At 56.9% G+C, this 26,473-nt stretch overlaps 2 protein-coding genes and 1 long non-coding RNA gene across 3 annotated transcripts; 1 reads left to right on the top strand and 2 right to left on the bottom strand.

Moving 5' to 3' along the window:
• Window positions 1–1,675: 1,675 nt before the first annotated feature.
• Window positions 1,676–5,439, bottom strand: LOC121852569. Its single transcript, XR_006086203.1, has 3 exons — window positions 5,331–5,439; window positions 2,411–2,458; window positions 1,676–1,752 (listed from the first exon to the last, which is right to left on the bottom strand). It is a non-coding gene; the product is annotated as an uncharacterized LOC121852569 (long non-coding RNA).
• A 2,576-nt stretch (window positions 5,440–8,015) lies between these two features.
• Window positions 8,016–14,488, top strand: irf3 (interferon regulatory factor 3). The gene is made up of 9 exons (XM_042346542.1): window positions 8,016–8,239; window positions 9,226–9,392; window positions 9,970–10,144; window positions 10,608–10,687; window positions 11,097–11,151; window positions 11,883–12,107; window positions 12,867–13,238; window positions 13,519–13,640; window positions 14,141–14,488. Exons 2-9 carry the CDS (start codon window positions 9,228–9,230, stop codon window positions 14,309–14,311), a joined length of 1,365 nt encoding a protein of 454 aa, XP_042202476.1. The 5' UTR covers window positions 8,016–8,239; window positions 9,226–9,227; the 3' UTR covers window positions 14,312–14,488.
• A 3,948-nt stretch (window positions 14,489–18,436) lies between these two features.
• On the bottom strand, window positions 18,437–26,189 carry scaf1 (SR-related CTD-associated factor 1). The gene is made up of 11 exons (XM_042346541.1): window positions 26,118–26,189; window positions 25,754–25,884; window positions 25,500–25,636; window positions 24,996–25,126; window positions 23,445–24,620; window positions 22,811–23,275; window positions 20,623–22,644; window positions 20,157–20,230; window positions 19,589–19,837; window positions 19,142–19,270; window positions 18,437–18,738 (listed from the first exon to the last, which is right to left on the bottom strand). The coding sequence occupies exons 2-11, from the start codon at window positions 25,799–25,801 to the stop codon at window positions 18,550–18,552; spliced, it is 4,620 nt and encodes a 1,539-aa protein (XP_042202475.1). The 5' UTR covers window positions 25,802–25,884; window positions 26,118–26,189; the 3' UTR covers window positions 18,437–18,549.
• Between the last annotated feature and the right edge of the window lie 284 nt (window positions 26,190–26,473).

Raw genomic sequence — 26,473 nt, 5'->3', positions numbered from 1 at the left:
AGAGAGAGAGAGAGAGAGAGAGAGTGAGAGAGAGAGAGAGGACCGATGTGATGGGAGCGAGAGTGAGAGAGAGAGATTGAGAGAAGAGAGAGGGAGAGAGAGAGACACACACACACACACAGAGGGACAGACAAGACAGAAGGGCGAGAAATAGAGAGTGAGAGAGCAAGAGAAAGAATTAGAGAGAAATAGAGATAGACAGTCAGACAGACAGAATGGAGAGAGAGAGAGAGAAAAATGGAGAGTGAGAAACTGAGATCCAGACAGTCGGACAGACAGAATAGCAATAGAGAGAGCGAGAGAGAGAGAGAGAGCGATAGATAGAGAGAAAGAGAAAGAAAGAGATAGGAGTGGAGTGATAGAGAGCGAAAGATTGCCCTCTGTCAACAGGTTGACGTGACATTGAAGTGTGCGGATAATCACAGGCAGTGAAATGCACTGAAAGTAATCGGGGAAGTGACAACCTCTGAACAGAGCAAAGAAAGCGAAGCCACACAGCGAGGACATGAGGAGGGGGTGGTTTGGACAGGTCGGTTGCCTCTCCGGGGCGAGAGGTTCCCGGGGGGTAAAACCATTTGGCTGGAAGTGAATAGGCAGTGGTTTCGGGGGGCGGGCGGTGCGGTGCGGTGCGTACGGTGGCAGCGACTGAGATTGGGCACGTTGCATCCTCGGGACAGGAGGAGGAGGCCATTCAGCCCCTCCGGCCCGCTCCGCCATTCCATTAGGGTGGCGGCTGGTCCTGGAATTCCCTCCCAACCCACCAGTCCAACCTCCGTTTGCCACAGCGGGAACCATCCTACGCCCTTCGGCTCAATCTCTGAGACTCAACCTCTCCCCAATCTGCACACGTTCTCCAGAGGGATAGAGAGGGGAGAGGGAGAGGGAGGGAGGGAGGGAGGGAGGGAGGGGAGGGGAGGGGATGGAGAGAGGGGGAGAGAAAGATGTGCAGATTAGCGCTGAGCACCTGCAGATCCGATTAAACTAACCTCTCGTCTCTGTGACTCTTATTTAGGTCAGTTCAGGTCATGGTGAGTGTGAGCTCCGCAGAAACTTACACGTTTCCTAACTGGAGCGTGGCTTCCCTTTCAGTCATTTCCAACCCCCCACCCCCCCACCATCTCTTCCCTCTTCTCTCTCTCTCTCTGTGTCTCCCTTCCCCCCCCAAACCCCCCCACCCCCACCCCCACCCCCACCCACACACCAAGTCCTAAAACCAGGACTTACACAACACCCAACTGAAACATCTCAAAGCGCTGTCCAACAGAGCTCCAAGTCCCTGATGTGTGTGTGTGTGTGTGTGTGTGTGGTGGTGGGGGGGGGGGGGGTGCGGGAGGTGGTTGGGGTGGGGCGGTGGGAGAGCAGCATTTGCTCTACTTCAGGGGTCTCCAACCAGCTCGATCACCACTAGATGTCGCTATCGGGCATGATCGGAACGGCGAGAGCAAGGAACCCCGAGAGCTGCGTAGATCTCCGGCTCAACGGAAGACTAAGCCGTATAATACAGCCACACCATGATCCTCGCACTGACACAGCGCCTTATCGCGTCGTCGAGACGTCTCAAAGCGCTTCACGGGAGACACCCTGAAGCGGAGTGACCCGGTATTTTGTTTATTGAGCGCTTGCGCGAGATGCAACCCTAATGGCCATCAAGTGGTGGTCGGAAACCTCTGGTTCGATGCTTGAGGGCTAACGAGAGGGTCGGGGGTGGACGGGGGGGCAAATATATTCCATTACCTCCTCCAATTCTTGTTGCTGATGCACAGTTATGGGGAGAGGGAGAGAGAGAGAGAAAGAGAGAGAGTGAGAGAGAGAGAGAGAGAGAGAGAGAGAGAGAGACGGTGGACTCGAATTAAAAGGCTTCGCTCGTTCACAAAGCTCTACGGCTAACACTCAAAACGCACGGTCCCCGCTCCGAGGGTTTAAAAAAAAGGACGGTACTTGGGCAGAATTTCTCTCGTGATAATAAAGATAACATTAAGAACTCTGGCGTTTGATACGGCGCCTTATCAGGTCGTCGAGACGTCTCATCAAAGCGCTTCACGGGATGCGCCGTAGAGTGAGACTGACTGCGTGTGTTGTGGGCGAAACCCGAAAAGTTACGCGCAAGTCCGATCGCGGGGGACGTAGAACCGCGGAATCATTCATGGAATATTGCGGCGCAGGAGGAGGCCATTCGGCCCATTCCGGACCGAGCCGACTCTTTGGAAGAGCTGCCCCACCAGTCCCACTCCCCCCGCTCCTTCCCCACGCGATTAACACGTAACAGTCACGCAAGTACCAGATTTAACCCGTGTATATTAAAGCCATGGCATCCCGTGTACATGGACAGGGAGGACGTGTCTCGCTTTAGAGTGTTTAAAGGCTGGTGGCGGTTTCTCTCTCTCTCTCTCTCTCTGTCGCAATGTCTCACCTTCCGCCTCTCTCGTTCCTCAGCATTGAAGAAGAAGCACTCGGCGTACTGCGGATGGGAGGAAGAGGAGAGAGGGGGAAAAAAAAGAGAGAGAAAAGTCATGAGCACAGGGGACGTCAGATCTTCCCCCCCCCCCCCCCACCCCCGACGCAAACGACGACGACGCAGGGCAGCGATTCAGAGCGCTCAGCAATGGCGGAGACTGACACCGAGGGAGGAGACCGCAAGAAGAAGATCTTCGGGCGTGATCTAAAGGAGGGTGCGAAGAGGGGGGAGAGTGGGCGAGATGGAGGGATTGAGAGAGAGGGAGAGAGGGAGAGAGAGAGAGCTCCAAAGCTTCCGATGTTAAGAAGGATTAATTGATATTTTAAAAAAAGATAATGGGATCATAGATAATCCTTGGGTTCGCTTCGTGCAGTGCCTTTCGGACCAGGAGGACATCTCAAAGACTGGATTTTCCGTGTGTTTGCGCGAGCGCGCGCGCGCGCGTATGTCTGAAGTGTAGTGACTGTGTGCCTTTCCTGTGCTGCCAACTCGGCAAACAGCCGTCAAGGGAATGAGCAGATTTTATTTTGGACGGGAGCCGTGTGAGTTAAAAGCCCCACATCCACAGGGCTTAGGCCTGGAGTACCAGCTCTTCTGCACAGGGGTTAGGCTAAGGCTTCGGTGTGTGGGTGTGTGGGTGGGGGTGTGGAGGGTTGAGGTGGGGTGGGGGGGGGGGGCAGTATTCAGAAGGTCTTAGGTTCGTGGCGGATTTCACTGGCGCCTTCAGATTAGCACTAAAGAGCTTAACAAGTGACAAGGGTGGAAATGGAACCAGATCCGTTATGTAAGCGATCCACGGACCGGGCGGTGAATCTTGGCCATCTCCTCACACGCTGAGCTCCCGTCTGCTCATCTCTCTCTCTCTCTCTCTCTCGGGACGCTGTTTGTGTATGTTTCTCTCTCCCCCCCACCACACCCCCCCCCCCACCCCGAATAAGGCTGTCGGAAAAGGGAAGGTGGGAGGTGGGGGCACTCTGGTCTATCTAATTCATCACTCTTCTCTACTCGTCAATATTATCATTATTCTTTATGGTGAATGTCCCCCAACCGTGTTCTCGCAGTCTATCTCCAATATCTTGCTCACCCCCACACCCCCGCGCTCTCCCCCCCCCACCCCACCACCACCCTCCCCACACACACACACACACACACACACACACCCCACCCCACCACCCCTTCTCCCCCCCCTCCACCCTCCCTCGTTCTCCCGCAGGAACTAAGATGTTAAATCGCCCACAATTTTCGCCCCGAAATGCTCTGCACTTGTGAGATCGCACTTCGTGGGATAGTCTCGCAGCTTCCATCACGCGTGTGCGCGTGTGTGCGCGTGTGCGCGAGCGCGTGGGCGACAACGGGAACAACCACAACAAATTGCATTTATATGTAGCGGCTTTCACGTGGGGAGGACGTCCCAAAACCCTGTGACACTGTTCTTCTCACACGTGCGCACACACACACGCACACGCACACGCACGCACAAGGCCAGCCCGCCTCCCCGGATTAAAAACATCCCGGAATTAATTGCTGAATTGCTGGAAAGATAAGATGATCCCTTAAAACATAACAGAATTACACAGCCATCCCCAAATTTACAGCGATTTCGGTGCAGGTTAAAAATAAATGCCATTATTGTAATTAATATTTGAAAAGCGTGTACACACGCACACGCACACACTCACACACATACATACACAGACGCGTGCGCACACACACTCACATACGTACACAGACGTGTGCGCACACACACTCACATACGTTCACAGATGTGTGCGCACACACACATATATACACAGATGCGTACGCACACACACTCACATATACACACGAACACATACACACACACACACACAGTCACCCACTTACACACACACAGACAGACGGATAAACACACAGATATACTGCAAATCCGAAGCGTTTATAGCCGAACTGACCCAGATTCGCATTTACATAAAAAAAACTTATTGAGGATTATCATCAGAGGGAGAGAGATAGAGAGTGAGAGATAGAGACACAGAGCGATAGAGAGAGAGAGAGATAAACACAGAGAGATAGAGACAGAGTGAGAGATAGAGAGACAGAGCGATAGAGAGAGAGATAAACACAGAGAGATAGAGACAGAGTGAGAGATAGAGAGATAGAGAGAGAGATAGAGAGAGATAGAAAGAGATAGAGAGACAGATAAGAGAGACAGAGAGAGAGACACAGAGATAGAGAGGCACAGAAATAAGGAGTGAGGGATACAGAGAGAGAGAGAAAGAGAGAACGAGAGAGAGAGAGGAGAAGAGAAAAATCCCAATGCAATGCATCCATTTGCAATCAGAAATTTTCCATTTTCCCCAATCATTTTCTGACTTCACAAACACAAATAAGAGGAAGAGAGAGAGAGAGAGAGAGAGAGAGACTGCGAAACCTCGTCATTTCCTCCTCCAAAACAATTGCAGTTTGTGCATCGCACTCAACTTTGCATCCAATCCTTTCACATAAAAAAATAATACAATAATAATAAAAAGGATTAAACCTGGTCTTATTAAATAAGCTACACACTCTCTCCCTCTCTCTCTCTCTCCTCATCTCTCCCTCCCCATCGCAAGAGAGAGAGAGAGAGAGAGAGGGAGGGAGGGATGTCAATTGTATGGTAATTTCATGTCAATGTCATGCTAATGTCATGTCAACTTAATGTAAATTTCATGCTAAGGTCACGTCAATTTCACGTCAATGTCGCAGTTGGAGGAGAGTAGAAATAAAGACATATATATACACACACACACACACAGAGGGAAAACTCTTCCCCCCCCTCTCTCTCTCTCTCTCTCTCTCTCGCGCGCTCTCTCTCGCGCTCTCTCTCTCTCGCTCTCACGCGGGTTTCCATACTCACCTCCTTGTTAAATTCCTTCAGGGATTCCGCCACTTCCAACTGATCGCAAGACTCCAAGGTTTCGAGCAAAGCTTCCAAATCCATCCCGCATCTGACGATGTCTTTCGGAGTGGACGGGGGTGGTGGGTGGGTGGGGTGGGTGGGGGGCGAGAAGAAGAGAGGGAGAGAGAGAGGGAGAGAGAGAGAGAGAAAGGGAGGGAGGAAGGATGGGAGGGAAGGGGAGGGAAGGGGGGGAGAAATAGGGGGTAAAAGGGGAGGAAGAAGACTTCAAAAGCAGAGAGAGATAGGAGAGAGAGAGAGAGAGAGAGAGTTTCCGACCCCCTAAAGGCAGGTTTGATGCTTTTTTTCGGAGGTTGACGTGGAGGAGAGAGTATTGGGTCGCTGTAAGGCAGACCGGAATCCTCTTAATGATTTGCTCTCTCTCCCTCTCCCTCTCCCTCTCTCTCTCTCTCTGTCTCTCTCTCCTTCTCTCTTTCCCTGTGACTCACAAACGCTCACCTCGGCAGCGTGGAGAGAACACGCACACGCACACGCGCGCACACACACATATATTTATATAATCTCCTCTGCGTATAACCCTTTCCTCTCCAGGTAACAGCTGTTGCAACAGCTCCCCGCTCAGAAGGTTGTGGGTTTAAAACCCTCCTCCACACACACACCCCCCCCACACACACCCCCCCCCCCACACACACACACACGTCAGGGTGACTTTGAGCTCACGGTCTGGGCTAATAATAATAATAATAATCCTTGCATTTAATACAGCGCCTGATCACGCGGTTGAAACATCTCAAAGCGCTTCACAGGATATGTAACGGGTGGTGGGGGGGGGGGGGGAGGGTGGTGGGGATGGGATGGGGGGGGGGGGCGTTGTTGGTGGTGGGATTTGGGGTGGAGAGAGAGAGGAGAGAGAGAGAGCGACGCATTGTCAGGACACCGTCCGGAGGAGACTTTAAACCCGTCCGGGTTTAGGTGGACGTTAAAGATCTCCCGCAGCGCTGCCGGGGAAAAGAGAAGGGAGTTTCCCCCACACCCCACACCCTCTCTCTTTCTCTCTCTCTCTCTCTCTCTGGCCGACAATCCCTCCCTCCCTCTCACCACAGATGAAACCGTTCGCTCGTCTTGGGGTTTCCCCAGACGAAACACACAGTCACTACGCCGCTTGACACCGGTTGCCTGCGAAGCACTTTGAGGATTTCGGAGTGGGGTGGGGGGGGGGGGGGTGATGGAGGGGGTGTATGTGTGGGGGTGGGGAGGAAGGAGAGAACATGGTGTGTGGTTGTGGGATGGGTTTTCTTTTGGCCTCTGCCTCTGTATTCCACCGGGAGGGTCTCAATACATCGGCGGCGCGAGTGGGGAGGGAGGGAGGGAGCGGAGAAAGAAACCGCGGAGGAAATAAAGGAATACACAGACTTTCCTACGGTACGAGTCAGAGACGTCTGGAGTCCGGCCGTTGCCCACACCGCCACCGCACGTGACGAGCTGAGCGGAGGCGGTCGATGGTGCCGCACGTCGGCCACTGGGGAACACTGCCGCTGTGTCTCCGAGATGTCGCTTCGAGGGGTTGGACGGCTGGAGTACACTTAGCCGTTTGTGCTATAGAGGGGGGAATGGGGTTAGAGGAGAGAGAGAGAGAGCTCCGGTGTAGGTGGGGTGGGGTGGGGGTGGGGGTGGGGGTGCGAGCACCAGTGTAGACACGGCGTGGGATAAGAGCAGGGGATTGGGGTTAGAGGAGAGAGCTTAGGTTTGGGGGAAGCGAACACCAGGATAGACATGATGGGGGGATAAGTGCATAGAAATGGGGTTTGGGGAGAGAGCTCCAGTTGGGGGCGGAGGTGGTGGGGGGAACGAGCAGCAGTATAGACACGATGGGGTGGGGGTAAGAGCGGTGGATTAGAGTAGAGAGCAAAATCTTACTGTGCTCAAAACTGCCTTGAAATACCGTGAAGGCAGTAGACCCCATCACCCCCACCCTCACCCATCACCCCCACCCTCGCCCACTCCACTGGCTCCCCATCCCCCTCTCTGCCCCCCCCACGCTTTGAAACTCCATCCGCCTCGCTTCCTCCCTCGCCTCCTTCAAGGCCGGTCTCAAGACCCATCTCTTCGACCGCGCCTTTGGTCTCCCCCCCCACCCCTCCCCTGCCACACGCTCGGGACTGTCCAGGGCCTTGGGACGTCCTCCCGACGTGAAAGGCGCTCTTTAAATGCCGTTCAGTTGTTGACGGCGTCTGCTGTGAGGTCCCGGAGGACGTGATAAGGCACTGCATCTACTTGCGAGCAGGATTATTATTATTATTATTATGAACGCATCTCCGTTCTTCCGTCCCCAAACCAGCTCAGCTCAGCCCAGCTCAGCCCAGCCCAGCTCAGCTCAGCTCAGCCCAGCCCAGCCCAGCTCAGCCCAGCCCACCCAGCTCAGCCCAGCCCACCCAGCTCAGCCCAGCCCAGCCCCCAGCCACCACCCAGCTCAGCCCCAGCCCAGCCCAGCTCACCCAGCTCAGCCCACCCAGCTCAGCCCAGCCCAGCCCAGCCCAGCTCAGCCCAGCCCAGCTCAGCTCAGCCCAGCCCAGCTCAGCTCAGCCCACCCAGCTCAGCTCAGCTCAGCCCAGCCCAGCCCAGCTCAGCCCAGCCCAGCCCAGCTCAGCCCAGCCCACCTCGTCTCCACTGGAGCCGACTGCAAAAGGGAAGTGAAGTCACACAAGGAAGGGCAGGTCAACACTGTTTGGCTCAGGCAGTCCCGAAGCTCCAGGGCCGGTGGGGTGGGGGGTGGAATCCTTTGCAGCTCTGATCCAGTGAGAGAGAGAGAGAGACCGGGACAGGCGGCCAGGATTTGCAGGAAGCTTCTGACTGTCTGGTGCGGAGCAAAGTACACGGCTGTAAAAGGAAGCTTTGTCAACCACACATCGGTGAGTCGGGTTTGAGCTGCAAAGGTTCGTCTCCGTGACCAGCTTTTCTACTCCGCCGTCTAACCAACTCCCACCGCCTTTTCGCCCGCACCGTCCATTTCAATCGGCTTTGCAAGTGTGTCCTGTGAAGCGCCTTTGAGACGTCTGGATCAAATGCAAGGGTTATTATTATTAATTATTATAATACTAAGAGGGGGTGTAAGGTGAGGGGGAAACCCGTCTGTCTCTGGATGAGGTGTCGCGTGTGTCCCTGGGGCCGAATTTGCCTCCGTTCCCTTGAGCTCAGCAACAAACTGAGATGAAAGAACAATAAAATTCCGTCGCGTTCACTCCTCAGAAAAGCAAAGGGGTTAATCCAACTTTTCTCTCGAGTCCTGTACTGTACAATTGCATCAGCGTCCGCAGTTGGGGGGAGTTTGGTTTGAGCTGTAAGAGTTGGGTTTTATAAAATGTGGTCGTCCTCGTGTAAAGAGTGAGCGGTAGAGAGTGGCGGTGGGGTTTTTTTTGGGGGTTGTGTGGGGGGGGGGGGTGTGGGGGGGTAAAGGAGATTGCGTGACCTGTCTGTGTGTACACACTGGACTGTCCCAGTAACACACAACAGCGAACGTGATGTTGTGTCGCTTGTGCGAGTATGTATACGAGTAGCCCACACGTGTGCGTGTGCGCGCGTGTGCGCGCGCGCGCGTACACGCGAGCCACAGACGTCGAGAAAGTGAAGCGACTGTGTATTTTGCGGGCGAAAGGCGGCAGCCAATTGCGCCCAGCGACGTCCCCACAAACAGCCGTGGATTAAGTGACCCAATTATTTTTTTGAAGGGTTTGTTACCCCCGGAAAAGCGATCTGACTGCTGGACGCTGTGATGGGGTGGACTGGGGGGGGGGAATGTGTGGGGGTGTGGGGGGTGTTTCTGGAGGGATGAGATGGGATGTGGCCGATTGGAGGGAGGGAAGGATGATGTGAGCCCTCTGTGCTGTCTCTCCTTTAGGGATGAGTTCTCAGAAGCCTCTGCTGTGTCCTTGGCTTATCGAGCAGATCGACAGCGGGAACTATGCCGGAGTCCACTGGGTCGATCCCGAGAAAACCCGCTTCCGCATTCCCTGGAAGCACGGAGGGCGACAGGACTTCTCCGCCGAAGACTCCAAAATATTCGAGGTACCAGAGGCGTCCAGAACCACTGGACCATCAACTGTTCTACCCCACATCCGCGCCACGACCCTCTCTGCCTTCCCCCGCCTCCGCAGTATCGCCCGTGTCCTCTCTCTCGCACCAGGCTTCGTGACCCCATCACCGCCCACCCCCCCCCCACCCACCCATCCTCGCCCGACCTCACATCACACAGAGGATTCAGTTCAAGATCCTGTCCCACACCCTCCCTGGTCTCGCTCCCCCCCCTCCCCCCCGACCTCTGCCACCTCCTCACCCCCTACCATCCTGCTCGCTCCCTCCGCTCAGCGGGCTCCGTCCAGCCTCACGTCCCCCGCCTCGCTCGCCCCAATCGGCCCCCACCCTCTGGAACCCCTATCCCGCAGTCCCTCCGCCTCGCACCCCCCCCACTCCCTCGCCACCTTCAAAACCCGCCTCAAGGTCCTCCCTCCTCTTCGACCGTGCTTTTGATCTCCCCGCTTGTCCGCCTGCCCTCGACCCTCCCCGATTCCCCCCAGTGAGAGTGAGTGACAGACTGTGTACCCCGTTTCACACCCCCCACACCACCCCCTCCCCACCCCGACAGGCCTGGGCCATTGCGAGTGGCAGGTACAGACCAGGGAGGGACCAGCCAGACCCCTCTGTTTGGAAGAGGAATTTCCGAAGCGCTCTGAACAGGAAAGCACATTTCCGAGTCGTCAAAGATCACACCAACAGCTTGGATGACCCTCACAAGATCTACGAGATCTGTAGCAGCGACTGTGAGTCAATGGGGGGGGGTCCCTGTAACAGGGAGCTGTGCGGAGAGAGTGTGTGTGTGTGTGTGTGAGTGAGAGACTGTGTGGAGTGACTGTGTCCGTTTTCACCTCACCCCCTCCTTTGCCTCCTCCCAGGCACGTCTCAAGACCTTCCTACCCCCCAACCTCCCTCCCTGCCCTCCCGACCCTAACCCCCAGCAAATTGGGTCCCAATCCTCGACTGTCCAGCGCCTTGGGACGTCCTCCCAAAGTGAAAGGCGCAGCTTAAATGTCACTTGTTGTCGTTGTGTATGGAGTGACGAAGTGACTAAGTGTCGCTCTGGGACGTCACCCTGTGTGCTGGACGCCATATACTGCGTCTGACCGTGTGCGGAGTGAGTGTATGGAGTGCAAGGAATATTATAATTATTATTATCATCATCGATAAGACTGCTTCTCTGTTGCTGCTGTTGTTTTGTCCCCTCAGCCCAGGAGACCGGTACCAGTCAGGAGGAAGAGAGTGACATTACTCCTGACGCTAACTATCTCGTCAATCCCCTGAGCCCGGTATTAACTTGAAAAATACTATTACTAACCATTACTATTAATCATTTGCGTTCTGATGTCACGGTTCGTGCCACTTTTCAGCCCCTCTCCTCCCCGATTCCGCCAAAAACACACAGTCACTCCACTTGACCGTGTATCCCTGCGATGGGCGCCTCGAGACGTCTCGGTGACGCCATCAGGTGCCGCTTCAAGCGCAAAGATGATTATTATTGTTTATCGCGGGACGGGCGTTGAGCGGTGGCGTGGGGTGGAGGGGGCGGGTGAGGTGAGAGGGGGGGGCGCAGGTGGCATTGAGTCGAGAACGGAGGAGGGGAGGGTTTGAAGGTTACGGGAACGGGTTAAAGCAAATGATATTTGTCATATCTTTACCTCCAGAAGTGACTGTTAATCCGCTCACTGCCCCCAACAGGTAACGCTGGATAGCTTCCTGCAAGAGATGAAACTCACAGATGAGCAAACAGGGGGTAAGACCCCCAACCTTATACCTCACGGAAGTCCACCGTCCCCTCCCCGGTCTCTTGCTTCACTGACCACAGTCGGTGCCTTCCACGTTGAGAGCGACAGAGCCTTTTTTTTTTACTGCACCAACAGAGCTTTGGCCAATACCAAGACATAAGGAGGTGCTGTAGCTCCGGTGGTTAGTGCCCTCGCCTCGCAAGCGAGAGGACCCTGGTTCGGGTACCGTCCCGTGTTTCCTGATCCCACACACACGCGCCCACACGCGCGCCCGCGCCCGCCTCACCTTGCCTCAAAAAACACCCACTCAATCCCCGACTGTTTGTGGGGACGTCGCTGTGGGTAATCGGCTGCCGCATTTCGCCCACAAACTACGCAGACTTTACAGCGTATTTCTGGCACAGACGGTCCCACGGGCAGTTGGTGGATTTTTTTAAAAAAAAATTTCTTTAAAAGGGACTATTAAACCCCGGAAAGCGATTCCGCCCCCAACTTAATTCCCCCCCCAATCGACTTAACCGTGTTCCTACTTACTGCTGAGTAAAAAACAGAGGCGTGTGTGCGCACGTGTGCGTGCGTGTGTGTGGAGTAAGGCCACTTGCCTATGATTTTGCCTCGTTCCGCCCGCGACGAGGAGAGCGCTCTAACCGCACGACGTATCGCACTGCGTTGATGAAGTCTCTCTCCCTCTCTCTCACATCCCCCCCCCCCCCCCCCTTCTCTCTCTCTCTCTCTGTAGGTGCTGGGAATGTTGTCCCTTGGCTGGGAACAGGGATAGACGGAGCCACAAACTATCCACAAGACATCGCGGGGCTCGACACCTTGATGGGAGCCGCCGCCTTCATCCAGGACGTCTCGTGCCCTCCTCACCCCCAACCCCAAACCCCCGTACAACCCCTCCTCAACCCCAGTGCTGTCCCACTACCACAGCAACTGGAGAACATCTTCCCCTCCTCCAAACTCGGTCTGTTTGACTCACCTCATTCGCTCCGTCTCTCTCTCTCTCTCTCTCTCTCTCTAAGCTCCGAGGCGCTATATTAAGGGCTGTAGTTGTTGTTTTCTCTTCTCTCTCTCTCTCTCTCTCTTCTCACTCTCTCGCTCTCTCTCTCTGTGTATAATTCTGTCCCCATCGTTATTCTCTTCCTCTTTCGCTTCGAACCAAAAGAAAACCACCAAAAATAAAGAAACGTGGCGAAGAGGCTCGGAAGAAGATTTGGGGGTGTGGGGGGGGGGGGGAAGGGAAGGGAGCGGTGGTGGTGGGGGGGGGGGGTGGGGGAGAGGAAGGGGCTCCTTTTGACCTTAAAATGAAAGCTGGACCGTTAGGAATGAAATCAGGAAGCGTTTTCTTTCCACGCAAAGGGCAGTGGAAATCTGGAACTCCCCACAAGTCTATGCGCCTCAGGTCGGGGTACGCAGGGATTACGGGGAACGGGCGGGTAATTGGGGTTGAGCTGCGATCTGATGGAACGGCGGAACAGGCCGGGGGGGGCTGAATGGCCTCCTCCTGTTCCAGTTGCCTTGAAACGGCCGCGAATCGTCAAGCGTGACCAGCGTCTCCAATTCGCGGTCTCGTTTACCAAACCTCGTGTTGTTGCCGACTGAGGCCCTACTCGGCCCTCCCCTCCTTCTCCATGTTGTTGTTGTTGTTGTTGACATTACCCCCCTACCCCCGCCCGCCTGCGAGGTGACACTTCTGTGTCTTTTCTCTCCCCCCCCCCCGCAGTGACTGAATTTGAGGTGGAGATCTATTACAGGGGCAAGAAGGTACAGGAGACTTTGGTGAAGAACCAAAATGGCTGCTGCTTCTTATCCTATCCCTCGGAGCCTGGTTTCCCTTACTTGGAGGAGGTCAGGTTGCCGGCCACCAGCTCGGTGCCCCTGAGCGACCACCAGCAGGTCAAGTTCACCAACCAACTCCTCGAGAGCCTGGGCAGAGGCCTGGCCTTGGAAGTCAAGCACAACCGGATCTACGCCAGGCGTTACGGCAAGTGTAAGGCCTTCTGGTCCAGGGCTCAGTTTCCAGATCCGTCCGAGCCTCAAGGAGTGTCGAGCCGAGAGGACACGTTCCTCTACAGCCTGCCTCTCTTCACCCAAGGTGAGCGAGGGAGCGAGGGAGGGAGGGAGGGAGGGAATGAGTGACCTGTTATGTTTTGTAAGCCCAAGCGTTTACCCAGCAGTAAGTAGGAACCCGGTTGCCAGTTGGTCGATTGGCAGATCTCTTTCCAAGGGATGACAATCCCTCCAACAAGATGATAATTTAGTCATTCGATCCACCGCTGTTTGTGGGGACGCTGCTGTGCGCAACCGACTGCTGCGTTTCGCCCACAAAATACACAGTCCCTGCACTTTACAGTGTAGTTACTTTACCTTTGCAGAGATGATCTCCTTTTTGGAAGGAAGCCAGACTTCACCCCAGTACACCCTCTGGCTCTGCTTTGGGGAGCTGTGGCCAGATCATCAGAGGAAGCCGTGGAACAAGAAACTCATCATGGTGAAGGTATGACCCCTTGCCCCATCCTACCCCACCCCACGCAACCTTTCCCCCCTTATTACAAACCGTCCCTTATTGTTTCCTCCCCTCCCCAAATCGCTCCATCTCTGGGGTTCACTTATCTCTCATTAACCCTACAAGCCAAAGCCCTAATAGGTTGGGTGGTCCTGGCCGGTCAAGCAGTGGGAAAGCTTGCCAGATCCCATAAGGCAGTGGTTTGAGCGCTCGCCTTGTTAGCGAGAGAATCCGGGTTCGATTCCCGCCTGGGTCAGGGTGAAACCTTAGCCGAGTTTCCTCACTCCAAGGTAGGAGCTCGGTCGTCCCTATTGGCGGATTGGCTTTCCGGGGGGGCAATAATTCCTCCCTTCAAACAAAAAAAAAGTTGATCACTCAACCTGCGACTGTTTGTGGGACGTCGCTGTGCGAAACTGGCTTCTGCCCTCCACCCACAAAATCCGCAGCCACTACTACCCCCTCTTCACAGTGTGTTCCTCTTCCCTGTCCAGGTCACGCCCGTTGCCTTCAAGATGTTGCACGAGATGGCACACGACTTGGGAGCTTCATCCCTGCAAGGCGAGGAAGTCGACCTGCAGCTGTCGGACACGCCGTCCACCTCCAGCCTCCTCGCCTTGTTCCGTGATTTTGAGGAGACGATGGAAATCGACATGGGACAGTGATTCAACTCCCTCTCAGCCCCGGAGAGCCAGAGAGCGAGAGAGCGAGAGAGAGAGAGAGACCCCTTTCAGAGCCCTGGTGGCTTGGCGTGACAGAGCTCTGAGACACTACTCCAGGTGAAGGACGCTATACAAGTTGTTGTTGTTGTTGACCGACAGATCAGCCGCGGTCCGATAGAATGGCAGAGCAGGCTCGCGGGGCTGAATGGCCTCCTCCTGTGCCTATGACGGACTTGACTGACCCCGTCTTATCCAAGTTCTCAGCTCAAGTAGAGCTCCCAGTGTGGAGGGGGCCATGTCGTCACCTGCTCGGCAACCGATGCCGGTGTTTAAGGTACGGGCACATTAAACGGGAGTACCCCCCCCTCCCCACACTCTCCCCCCCCCCCCCACCACTGCCTGTGGCTGTCCAGGTGGAAGTTACAAGATGCCGTTGCACTACTAAGAGAAAGGATTGTTAGGACTGTTATTAGGAATTGTGATTTTTGATGCCGATTACCCTGCGAGCTGCTTGGGACAACCGGCCGCGTTTTTTTCTTTCCTCTTTCCTTCGCGACGAGGTTCAGTTAAGCCTTAATAAACATTAATCTTTTTTTGTTTAAAAAAAACCGGGGCTTCACAGTGCAACCGAACGCCAGGTCATGAAATTGGGCATTCAAAGCACCTCGGCCTCCCTCCCTCCTTCCTTCCTTCCCTCCCTCCCTCCATCCATCCCTCCCCTCCCTCATACACTAATACCCTAACACGCTTTACAGTATAGACTGTCACCGGAGTACAGTATAGGTAAGCAGAGTGGATTGCATTCAGATGAGACCTCGGCCAGAGGTCCCGTCTGCCTGTTCCGGTGGACGGTAAAGATCCCGTGGCAATGCTCGACAAGAGTCGTCTCTCTCCCCCACGTCCTGGCCGACAATCTCACCCAAACAGGACCGTTCGCTCACTCCACGGCCCGCACGCAGAGCAACAGTGACATTCGACCCGGGTAGACACGTTGGCCTCCAGTGGTGAAGCCCACACGACGCACCATGACACAAATCAGCATCCGCCGCGCACTCACCTCGAGGCAGCAGTGCCTGACCGTAAGGCAGTCCGTAATAAGGTGTAAAATCCCACCCGGCTTTCCGGACCGCCGAGTGATGCGGGCAAAATGGCACCAATGGTACGACCGCGCGCGCGCACACACGCAGGAAGCGATGTCATGGCGATCCGACCGTAGGGAAGTTTGCTTACTCCGCGCCCGTTTGCCCAGCAGTGAGCAGGAACCCCCCGCTCGAGAGTCGGTTGATGGGCGCAGCGATTTCCGGGGGTAACATTCTCTCTCTCTCTCTCTCTCTCTCGCTCTCTCTCTGTCTGTCCTTTAAGAGAACGGTTGGCCGTGCGAGGGTTGCGAGCAGACACTTAAGGGACGCTTGAGAGATACCAAGCAACAATCTCCTCTCTCTCTCGCTCTCTCTCTCTCTCGTCTGTCTCTCTCTCTCTCGTCTGTCTGTCTGTCTGTGTCTCTCCGAGCGGAATGCCCCGGTAAAACAAGTCCACCTGCGGTCTGGAACAATCTCAATTTATTTATACAATATTCTCAACAACAGGCAGATAAATAGAATATTAGCACGGCCGTCTTGCAAGGGGGGGGGGGGGGGGAGGAGAGGGGATTTTCTGCCTAACCCCCCTTCTGCCCCCCCCCCCCGCCGCCGCCCCACCCCACCTCTACGGCCTCCCTCCCGCACCCCCGAAAAAGACTCCCCGTCAAGGAACACAAACCGCTGTGTGAATTTTATTTTAAAAAATGGTGCGCGCGTGTGCGTGTGTGTGTGTGTGTGGGGGGGGGGGTGGAAGGTTAATGATATCACACAGGGTATTGAGTCAAACGGGCAAACCCACACTTCGCTCCTTCCACTCTCCATCCATCCCCTCTCTTGCTTTCACACACACACACACACACACACACATTCTCTCTCCCCCCCCCCCACCCCCACCCCATAAAAGTCCAAATGATCTGACATGATTTAAGAGATATCACAATAAAAGTGGGTACCTCTCTCGCACACACACACACACTCACTCTCTCGTGCAGATAAGACACACCACACACACACACGCGCGCACACGCTCAACCCCCCGCCCCAACACAGCAGAGTTCCTCCCAACCCCGACTCCCTCCCCCCCCCCCCACCCACCCCCACCTCTCCCCAAGCTTAGCTTCAGCTAATAGTCAGGAAGTGATGGAGAGAAGTGTAGAAAGAGAGAGACAGACAGACAGACAGACAGACAGAGAGAGAGAGAAAGCGCAAAGACCCCAAAATCCGATATAAATGCAGCCCAAATAATAATAATAATCCTTGCATTTGATATAGCACTTTTCACGTCTTATCGACGTCCCAAAGCGCTTCACAGAACACACTGTAAAGTGAATTGACTGTATATTTGTGAGCGAACGCGGCGGCCAATTGCGCACAGCGGCGTCTGCCCCACAAACCGCCGCGGACTGAAAATGACCAATTTATTATCTTTTTTTTTTGGAGGGATTAAATAAATTAGCTGTTCTAAAGATCAGTTTGCCTCATTACCGACAGGCAGTGGGGGTGGGGGGTGGGAAAAACCTTTGAGGGTGAGATGCTGCCATTTACTGTCCGCACTTTTGTAATGGATCCCCTCAAGATAAGCGGCTGACATCCCCTGAGCATCACCTGTATGGACATGATACGCAGACACACACACACACTCTCTCTCTCACACACACACACCCCTCTCTCTCTCTCACACACACATGGTCTATTATGGGTCAGTGTTGTTTCCCCACAGTCTCCATCACATGCCCCATTATACACACATACCGTCTCACACACAAACACACACACACCCCTCCACCACGGGTGCACAGACCTGTACACATACGCACTCTCTCACACACACACAGGTGTGTATGCACAAACACACACACACTCACACAAAAATGCATACATAGAAACATCCGATCACCCAGAAATGCACTTGAACCCACACAAGACGCTCACTAACTCACGTGGACCCCCACCCCCTTCCCCTCTCCCCATCTCCACCCCCCCCCCCTCCATCTTCCTCTCCCTCAGCAAACCAGCCTTTGCCCTCGGGAGCGATGCCCTGCCCCATCTGTGCAAACAGCCGCTCAGGCCACGAGTCTTAAGTGAGCCTCGTTCTGTACGGGCGACTGAATGAGGACAAGTGAGGCTTCACGGTCTAGTCAGGGTCAACCCATCGCGGCCCAATGACGCTTTGCTCCCACCCACTCCCTAACAGAAGGTGCGGCGATGATGGCGATCAGTTTTCTTTGGGAGGGGGAGGAGAGGAAAATGAGAGGGGGACGGGGTGGTGGGAACTCGGCTGTGATTCCCCCTCCACTCCCCCAGCCAACCTCACGGGGGTGAAGAGCGATCAGTGGATTGAAGTCCTGGGGGTGTGTGGGGTTGTTGGGTGGTGGAGGGGGGGGGGGGGGGGGTGAGTCAGCCACGATACCAGCGAGTTAGTACCTGGAAGGAGGATGATGTGTGAGTGTGTGGGGTGGGGGGGAAGAGTGGATAGAAAAGTTCGTAAAAAAAAAGTAACGCATGCACAGAAAAGTAAAGGGGTGGGGGTGGGTGGGGGGGGTGGTGGGGAACAGAGAGAGAGGAGAAGAGGTAAAGAAAAACGAGTGTGGCTCCTTTTCGCAGGAACATCTTTATATACAGTGTTCAGGAGATACATCGCAGTTTAAAAAGTCCTTAAATCTTATCTAAATGCGGTTTGACCGAGGGTGGGGTGGGGGGTTGGTGGGGGGGGGGGGGAGGATGGGGGTATATGTGTGTAAGTATGAGTTGTATGTGTGTGTGTACAGAGGGTGGGGGGTAATGAATGAGGGGGGTAAGGGACAGAGGAGGCCGTCTTGGGTTTACACATTGCATTGAACCCTCCCACGCGCCCCCCCCCGCCCCACCCCACTCTCTCCCTCCCTCCCTTCCCCTCTCCACCACCCCCCCAAAAAAATCCTCTCTTTTTTTAAAAAAAAGCGTCTTTGTGCCCCTCTTTGGCCTTTAAGACGCAAGTCTCCGCAGTTTAAAACGGGGTGGGGTGGGGAGAGAAAGCGATGGGGGGGAGAGAGAGAGAGGGAGGGAGGGAGGGGGAGAGGGTCGTGTAAAATTATTTCAGTAAAATAATAAAACCGGTCTCTCGTTTCTGCTCGCTGTAGGTGTGTGGTGTGGTGGGGGGGGGGGGGGCTGTTGTGTGCGTTTTTACGTGGGTGGTAAGAATTTGCCGTGTTTGTCTAACTTCCTGCTCTCTTTGCCGTTGCTCTGTCGGCCGGGAGGCGGTTCGTCCACCCTCTTGCCGTGTTTCCTGGCGTACTTGTATTTGTCCACGTACGCTTTCACCAGGGTGGCCACCTTCATGGGGTTAATTTCGCCGCTCTTACTGTGGCAGATCTGCGGCGAAGAGGGAAAGAGAGAGAGAGAGAGAGAGAGAGGAGGGATGTGAGTTACAAAGCGTCCAGGGTGGGGGGGGGGGGGGTATATTGAGTGCTACCGGGGCGGTCATTATTGTGGAGTCCCGTAGGGTAGCGCGGTGGTTAAGAGCGTTCGCATCGCAAGCGAGAGGACCCGGGTTCGATTTGATTCTCGTGGACAGGGCGAAACCTGAGGCGAGTTTCCTTACTCCACACACACACGCGCGCACACACGCACACGCACGCACACACACGACACTGCCGTGCGCGATGGGCTACCGCATTTCGCCCACAAATCGAAACGCGCAGTCACTACAAGTTCAAGGCACGTCCTGCGAAACGCTTTTGAGGGCGTCCTCCTGCTGCGAAAGAAGCGACCTTACCTTATGTACAGCCTTGCGGAGGATGTCCTTGTAGTCCTCCTTGTTGATTTCTTTCCTCTGATAGAAGGGTTTGATGGCAAGCTTCACCTCCTCCACCGCTCGCTCCTGCGTGTGCAGCTTCTTCAGGTACTGGGAGCAGCAAGGACAACAATGACAACAACTTGCACTTATTTACATAGCGCCCCCTTCTCGCAGAATAGTGTCCCCTTCCATCTCTGGGCGCAACCTGAAGATGGAAGGGACGCGGCGGTGGGGGCGGATGATGTGTGATGGGGGGGAATGGAGTTTAGTGTGTGTGATAGGGAGCCAATGAAGCCAATGAAGCCTGGCGAGGGCTGGGGTGGAGGGAGGGGGGGTGCGAATGGAGTTTAGTGCGGGATGTGCGGAGTGGGATGGAGGTGGAGGGGGAGGTGCGAGCGAGTGTGAGGATGTTGAAGGATGACCTACCCGATCAGAGTCCATGCTGCTGTCGATGAAGCTGGTGCCCTCGCTCTTGGTGGTGTCTGCGTTCTCCAGCGAGGTGGTGTTCAACTTGCCCGACGTGCTGGCGGGCGGGTGGGCGGTGGGTCCCGAGAGGGGGGGCAAGCCGGTCGCGGTGCTCGCCAGCGGAATCCCCCCCTGGAGCAGGAACTGGGAGGAGGGCTGGCTGACTGGTGGGTGGGAGGATGGTGCGGGGGGCTTGGCCTGACTCAATATCTGCAGGTCCAGAAAAAGTTTTTCTTCTTTGATGCTAATACATTCCTGACAACTCTTCCCCCCACCAACCCGCGCCCCCCCCAACCCCCCACTCCAGACAAAACCGCTCGCTCCCTTAATGGCTGTTTGCGGGACATTGCTGTGCACAAACTAACAACCAAACGTCGACCGACAAATAAATACCGGTGACGGGAGGGGTTTCGAGAGGTGATGTTCCGGCGGGACAAGGAACTGGGTGAAGACCGGAGTCGGGAGGATTGGGTATTGTTCCGGCAAAGCTCGAAGAGGGCAGAGCCCCGAGACCCAGAAAGGTACCCACCTGTGTGATTGCTTGTATTGAGTTCTGGGCCTTTGCTCTGTTGGCCTCCTCCATCTTAAACAGCAGGGCGGTAACTGAAAGGGACAGAGACCACCATCACATCACACTCCACGCCAAGTTACAGCGCAGCAACGCTCTCAGGCTTTGAGGGGGTGGGGGGGTAACACTCAATGTAACATGCTCGGGGGGGGGGGGGGGAGGGGGGGGTAATAATCACTCAAGCCACCACCGCGAGGCATTCGTGCCCCAAAAACACGAGCGGTCACTCCACTTCACAGCGGAAAGTATTCACAGACGTGTCTCGAAGACTTGAAAGTGTGGCGATGGTTGTCGTTATCATTGTTATTATTAGCGATGGGGCGGAAGGGGAGGGGAGAGTGGGAGAGGGTGGGGTGGAGGGGGGGGGGGAGAGAGAGACGACAGCTTGAAGATAACGGAGGTGAAGGTTGCCGAAGCCTTGACTTACGTGCCAGCATGCCCCCGCCCGTCTGCAGATCCCAGGCCAGTGGTTTGCCGGGAGCCCGGGCCTTATCCCCGTTCACCTTCCCCGAGGCCTCGCTGTTCTCCAGGTACTCCTTGGCCGGCGGGGGCTGCTGCTGCTGCTGTGGGGGCGGGGGCGGGGGGGCCTGTGGGGGCTCCTTCGGTACGAAGGGTGGGTCGGGGGTCTGGACGTGGGGCTCGGACCCCTGCGAGATGGGGCTGCCCTCGCGCTCCTCCGGCTCCTTGGCCGTCGGGCTGGGGGGCTTCAGCTTGTCGTCCGACTTCTCGGACCCCGACCAGGAATATTCCTCCTTCAGCCGCAGCGGGCTGGACTCTTTACTGCTCCCGCTGCTGGGGCTGGCCTTCTTAAGGGCGGGCTTCACTTTCGGCTCCTTCCTCTTCTTCCCGGACCCCCTGGTCTTGGCCCCCCCGGCTTTGGACTTCTTGGTTGCGGACTTCATCTTGGGAAGCCCCTTGGAAGCTTTGAGGGGCTTAGCTCCCCCACCTCCGCCGGTACCTTTGAGGTCCGAGATCTCGAGCCTGGGTTTGGGGGGCTTGGGCTCGGGAGCCTTGCTGTCCTCACTCTTCAGGAAGGGAGACCTGCTCTCCTTGTCGCGGCTGAACTTGACCCCGATCAGACCCCCTCCCTTCCCGCGCTCCTCCTTCAGCGAGACCGTGGAGCTGGTGACCCCATCGCGGATCAGTACGGCCACCTTGGATTGGAGCTTGACCTTCCTGGGCGCCTGCTCTTTGGCCGACGAGGAGGAGGAGGACTTGCCGGACTTCTTAACTGTTTGGACCTCCACCGGGTGCTCCTTCCCCTTCTTCTCCGGCTTCAGCCCCTCCGCCCCGCACGCCCCCTTCTGCCCGCCCAACGCTTTCTTCTTGCGCTTCTCCTTGACCGGCTTGTCGTCCGGATGCAGTCGTTTCCTGTCCTTGCTCTTGGCCGCCTTGGAGCCGGACTGGAGGGCTCGGCTGCCCTTCTCGTGGCACCCATCGCCCGCTCCCCCCCGCCGCTCGTTCTTGCCACCCGCGCCGCCCGCCTTTCCCGGGGCCGGCTCCCCGCCCCTCTCCCCCCCGTCGGAGAAACTGTTCTCGAAGCCCGGCCCGTCGGAGTCGTAGAGGGCCGGGCGGGGCGGGGGAGCGGGCTTCTCGTCCAGCAGGCCCTCCCGCTCGTCCAGGCTGTTCACGGTGATGGTCCTGGTGATGGAGCGAGCTTTGATCAAGATGTCGTCGTCGTCGTCGTTCAGCTCCTGGATGGAGGGGGGCACCACGATCCTGCTGTCCCTCCGGCCCTGCGCCGCTTTCTCGTGCTTTTCTCGCCCCTCTCCCGCCCCCTGTCCTTCTCCTTCTCGTTCCCCTCTTTCGCCCGGCGGGGGGACGGGCTGTGGACTCGCTTCTCCTTCGGCGCCTTGTCCTGGGAGCGGCGCTGTTTGCCGGACGGCTCCGGCTCCCGGAACTTCTCCTTCTTGTGCTTCTCCTTGCGGGACTTGCTGTTCGAGCGGGAGCGATGGTAGGACGCGGCGCTCTCCCTGACCTGCGGGGGCGCCGCTCGGCACTTCCACCTCTCGGCCGAGGGCCGCAGCGAGCCGATGGCGGGCAGGCTGGCGCTGACGGACGGCGACCACGACCGGGAACGCCGCCCTTCCCGGGAGCGCGTGCGGGATTTGGAGATCTTTGGGCGGGAGCGGGAGCCGGAACGCCGGCGCTCCCAGGAACGGGAGCGCGAGCGGGACTTCTTGCGGTTGGGCCGGGGCCGGCTCCTGGAGGTCGAGCGCTTGTGCTCCCGGGACCGGGAACGCCGCCCCTCCTTGGCCTTGCGGTGCTCCCGCTTGTGCTTCTTGCGGCCCCGGGAGCTGGACTCCGAGCGGGAGCCAGAGCGGCCCTTGGATTCCGACGGGGATCGCGAGCGCTTGCGGTACTTGTCCCGCCGCGGGCCGGAGGAGGCCTTGCGCCGGCGCTCCGTCTTCTTCGGCGCCCCCGCCCCTCCCCCCCCTGGCCCCCCGCCCTCCCCCGAGGGCTCTCCCCCAGGTCAATCTGCAGTGCCCCCTCCTCGTCCGAGTCGGCGTGAAGCGAGATGAAGTCATCGCCCTCGGCCCGGAGGGGGCGCTCAGGGGGACCCCTCCCCCCGCTCGCCCTCCCCGCCCCCCCCACTCCTCCCCGCACCGCCCGACCGGGGCTGAAGCGATCCTCCTCCTGGGGGACGATCTCCCCCTCCTCGATCTCCGAGTCCTCGTATGACTCCTCGGGCCACTTGGACGACATGTTGACTGTGAAGACCAGGTTGTCCTTCCTCTCCGCCTTCCTCTCCGCCTTGCGCTCCCCGGCCCCCCTGTGGGACTTGTGGTGGGAGCGGGAGTCGGAAGCCGACTTGCCCTTGTGCTCGGCCTTCGAGCGGCCTTTCCCCTCCGATTTCTCCTTGCGGGAGCCCTCCGCCTTGCCCCCGCCACTCCTCTGCCGGGCCCCTGACTTGGAGGCCGCCCGGCTGGCGGGCTTGGCTTCGGGCCGGGGGGATTCCGGCTCCGGTCCCGGTCGGAACGCGCCCCGGATTTGGTTGTGGCTTTCCCGGTTGGCTCGGGGACCGGCTCGGGGCGTTCTCCCGGTCGCGGCTCGGCCCCGGGGTTCCAGAGGAGCCCATCCTCCCGGCATGGTGACCCCACACACGGCCTCTTGGACCCCAACATCACCTCGCCTTCATTCTCCTCCTCCTCGTCTTCCTCCTCCTCCAGGTCCCGGTCGCTCCGGGCAGGCGTAGGAATGTCGGACTCCATCTGCTCGAGGTCGGGCTGGGAGATCAAGTCAAAGGGATTCTCCGTCTCCATATCGGGGTCTCCACCTTGCTCGCTTTGCCCCTGCACCCCCTCACGCTCCAAGGCCCTGGTCTCGGGGGAGCTGTAGGCCTCAGTCCCCGTCTCGCCAGGACGGGGGGTTCCGCTTGGACCCCCGGCTCGGACACGCACCCCGCCGAGCGCGGAGACACGTCCTCCTCGTACTCCGGGCTCAAACACTCCTCCTCTTCCTCCTCCTCCTCCTCGTCATCGTCTTCTTCCTCCTCCTCCTCGCTCATCTCTGCGTCGCTCACGATCTTCAGCTCGCCCTCGGAGTCCTCGCGGATGGGGGTCAGGTCGCTGGAGCTCCCCATGGAGCCGGTGGGATCGAAGGGGTCGTACTTCTCCTCATTCTCTTCCTCGTTCCCCCTCTCTCGTTGCTCCTGACCTTCCCCTTCCTCCTCCTCCTCATCATCCTCCTCCTCCTCCTCCCCCCCCCTCTCCTGAGACCACCGCCCCCCGGCCGACATTTCCCCGTTGACATTCTCCTCATTCGTGGGGCTGAAGGGGTCGTACACGTCGTGGGGGAGACGGGAATCGGAGCAGCCCCCGCCTCCCCCTCCCCGCCCCGCCACATTCTGCTGATAGGACACTGACCCGGAATCCCCCTTCTCCAGGCAGGCTCGGGAAGAGCCGGCCTGGCTCTCCGCCCCCGAGCAGCCCCCTCCCTTTAAGGGTCTCTGTTGCCCGTTGGAGATTCCGCTGCCTTGCCCGAGCACCAAGCCCCAGCCTGGCCCCGCCCCGGCCCCTGCGCCGGGAGGATGGGAATCCCCCCCGACCCCCGTCAGCCTCTTCAGGAGAGAGTCCGGGCAAGCCAGGGGTCCGGGCGGCAGCGTTCTCCGCGACCTCAAGCCCCCCAGGACGGGGGAGTAACCCCCCCGCTCCGAACGCACGCTCAGCTCTGTCCTTAGACTTTGGTGTCTGGCGCTGACGTCACCCAGAGTGTCCGTTGGGGCTGGAGGATGGGAGCCATGACCAAGGGTTTCCGAGGGGAAATCGTCCGGTTCCGAGGGCCTCCTGGTCTTCCGGTCGAAGAAACGCCTGCTCCCAATCCGCCCCAGGTCGGGAGGCCCTGCGCTACACGGGCAACCTCGGTAAAGCAGGTCCTCCTGTACGGGCATCACTCTCTGCAATGGACTCCGAACGCTGGCACACACTGTAAACAAAAGGACAGCTGTCACTGCGCAGGTCTCCTGTACCCCTGCTTCACTTGTTATAATAATAATCCTTGCATTTGATATAACGCCTTCAGAAATAATAATAATTATTATTATTAACCGGGAATAATAAAGGGAAGTACATTCAAAGACAAACACGCTGGAGCCAAACTTATTCACACACCAGATGACCACAAGTTCACTGCCTACACCTAAGGCTTCAGTCACTAATGCCCACAACCTCCCTCCCTCTGTCTGCCCTCACGTGGTAGTTCTCTGGGACCCCACCCCATGTGTGTGGTGCTTCGTAAATGCACCCCCCCCACACTCCCACCGCCTCTCGTGTGATCTTGAGGAATTAACAAATACCTTACCTGATTTGCGGTATCGCCAAGCACGATCTTTTTTCAGGATAAAGCCCGGGTGGTGTACCACCCGGACTCCCAGGCTGGCACTGCCACTTTCCTGCAGCTCAGACTCCCTGCTTTCTGGCTCCAGTCTGCCACTGAGAGAGAGAGAGTGAGAGTGAGAGAGGGAGAGAGAGAGACAGACAAAGACACAGAGAGACAGACAGATAAACAGAAACAGAGAGAGAGAGAAACATACAGAGAGAGCCACAAAGGCAGAGCGAAAAAGAGACACACACACACACACACAGATACACGGTTTAGGTTAAAAACAATCATCTTATTAGTATCCTTGCAAATAAAAATTGCTTGTTCGCTTCATTAGACGGAACAGTTGCACTTGGATTAAGCTAAAACTTAGCACAAAAGAACTCCCGAGACTTTATTCTCCGTGAAGTCGGGAAAGATCAGGAGGTCGTGAAAGGTGCTGTACAAACGCGAGTTACTGCTGAGTTGTAGGAGAATCCTTACAAGTAAGAGACATCCAGATCCCCTAAAGAATCCGGTTCGGGACTCAGCCGCGACCTCAATGTGGCTCCGTACGCACTTCCGACCCGCTCCAAGGCGCTGGCGATGTGGGAGAGCAAGACCGAGGCCATCTCTTGCTCCTGGGAAGAGAGGAAAGAAAGAAAGGAGGAATTAAATGGCGAAGGAAACTTGGTTGTCTGGCGTCTGGGTTCCGGGCGGGCGGTGAGCAAGCGCCGTTGCGCTGTGCGGTTTCTCACCGTGTTGGTGCTGCCGCGGTCGTCCGCGATCCGTATGTCGCCCGTCATGGGTTCCGGCGAGTTCCGGGATGTCGCGGCGCCTGTTCGCACAGCACCGCATGTCTTTCTCCTCCTCACTGCTTTCCTGGATTCTATAGAGAGTTGGGTGGATGGAGGCGGAGGAGCGAGGGTGAGGAGAGGGGGTGGGTGGGTGGGGGGGAAGCGAGGGTGGGGGGGAAGCGAGGGTGGGGGGGGGGAAGCGAGGGTGGGTTGGGGAGAGAGAGAGAGAAAGGAGGGGGGGAATTATAAATCATCCCAGAATCAAGTCAGCGGTGATAGGTACACAATTAAATGACGAACCTCGGAATAACATGAGGACATGTACCTCGCTGGTGGTTGGTGTCACCGGAGTTCGGTCGCTGCGAAACTGCGTTCAAGTCAATCAGGTACTGTAAGGCATTCTAGGGGATGAATCAGAGACACTGTTTAGTACCAGATGGGTACAGGGGGAGGGGGACAGCACCGAACACACTCCCGCCCTGCGAGACACAGCCATAACTTTACACAACCATAAAAACGACAGTGTAGGGTGGAGATAATAGTTAAGAGATATAGAGGTATTTAAGCACTCTGAGACGCCATCCGGTGTGGAGGGCGCTATATTAATCCAAGTTGTTGTTGTTGTAAGTGCAGAGAGAGAGAGAGGGTGAGACACACACTCAAACAAAGAGAGGCGCACAC

Source organism: Callorhinchus milii, unplaced genomic scaffold (assembly GCF_018977255.1).
Source record: "Callorhinchus milii isolate IMCB2004 unplaced genomic scaffold, IMCB_Cmil_1.0 Scaffold974, whole genome shotgun sequence".
Classification (NCBI taxonomy): Eukaryota; Metazoa; Chordata; class Chondrichthyes; order Chimaeriformes; family Callorhinchidae; genus Callorhinchus; species Callorhinchus milii.
The sequence above is the reverse complement of the archived record's forward strand: the minus strand, read 5'-3'. Positions and strand labels throughout refer to the sequence as shown.

What these genes read in the sequence shown, in the direction of transcription:
- scaf1 (XM_042346541.1), bottom strand. Translation starts at nt 25,801, where the DNA reads ATGACGGGCGACATACGGATCGCGGACGACCGCGGCAGCACCAACACG. An exon ending in TTGGCGATACCGCAAATCAG is followed by an intron (nt 24,621 to 24,995) that starts GTAAGGTATTTG and finishes TTTTGTTTACAG; the next exon opens with TGTGTGCCAGCGTTCGGAGT. An exon ending in GGGCGGGGGCATGCTGGCAC is followed by an intron (nt 20,231 to 20,622) that starts GTAAGTCAAGGC and finishes TGTCCCTTTCAG; the next exon opens with TTACCGCCCTGCTGTTTAAG.
- irf3 (XM_042346542.1), top strand. Translation starts at nt 9,228, where the DNA reads ATGAGTTCTCAGAAGCCTCTGCTGTGTCCTTGGCTTATCGAGCAGATC. An exon ending in CGAGATCTGTAGCAGCGACT is followed by an intron (nt 10,145 to 10,607) that starts GTGAGTCAATGG and finishes TTGTCCCCTCAG; the next exon opens with CCCAGGAGACCGGTACCAGT. An exon ending in CTTCCCCTCCTCCAAACTCG is followed by an intron (nt 12,108 to 12,866) that starts GTCTGTTTGACT and finishes CCCCCCCCGCAG; the next exon opens with TGACTGAATTTGAGGTGGAG.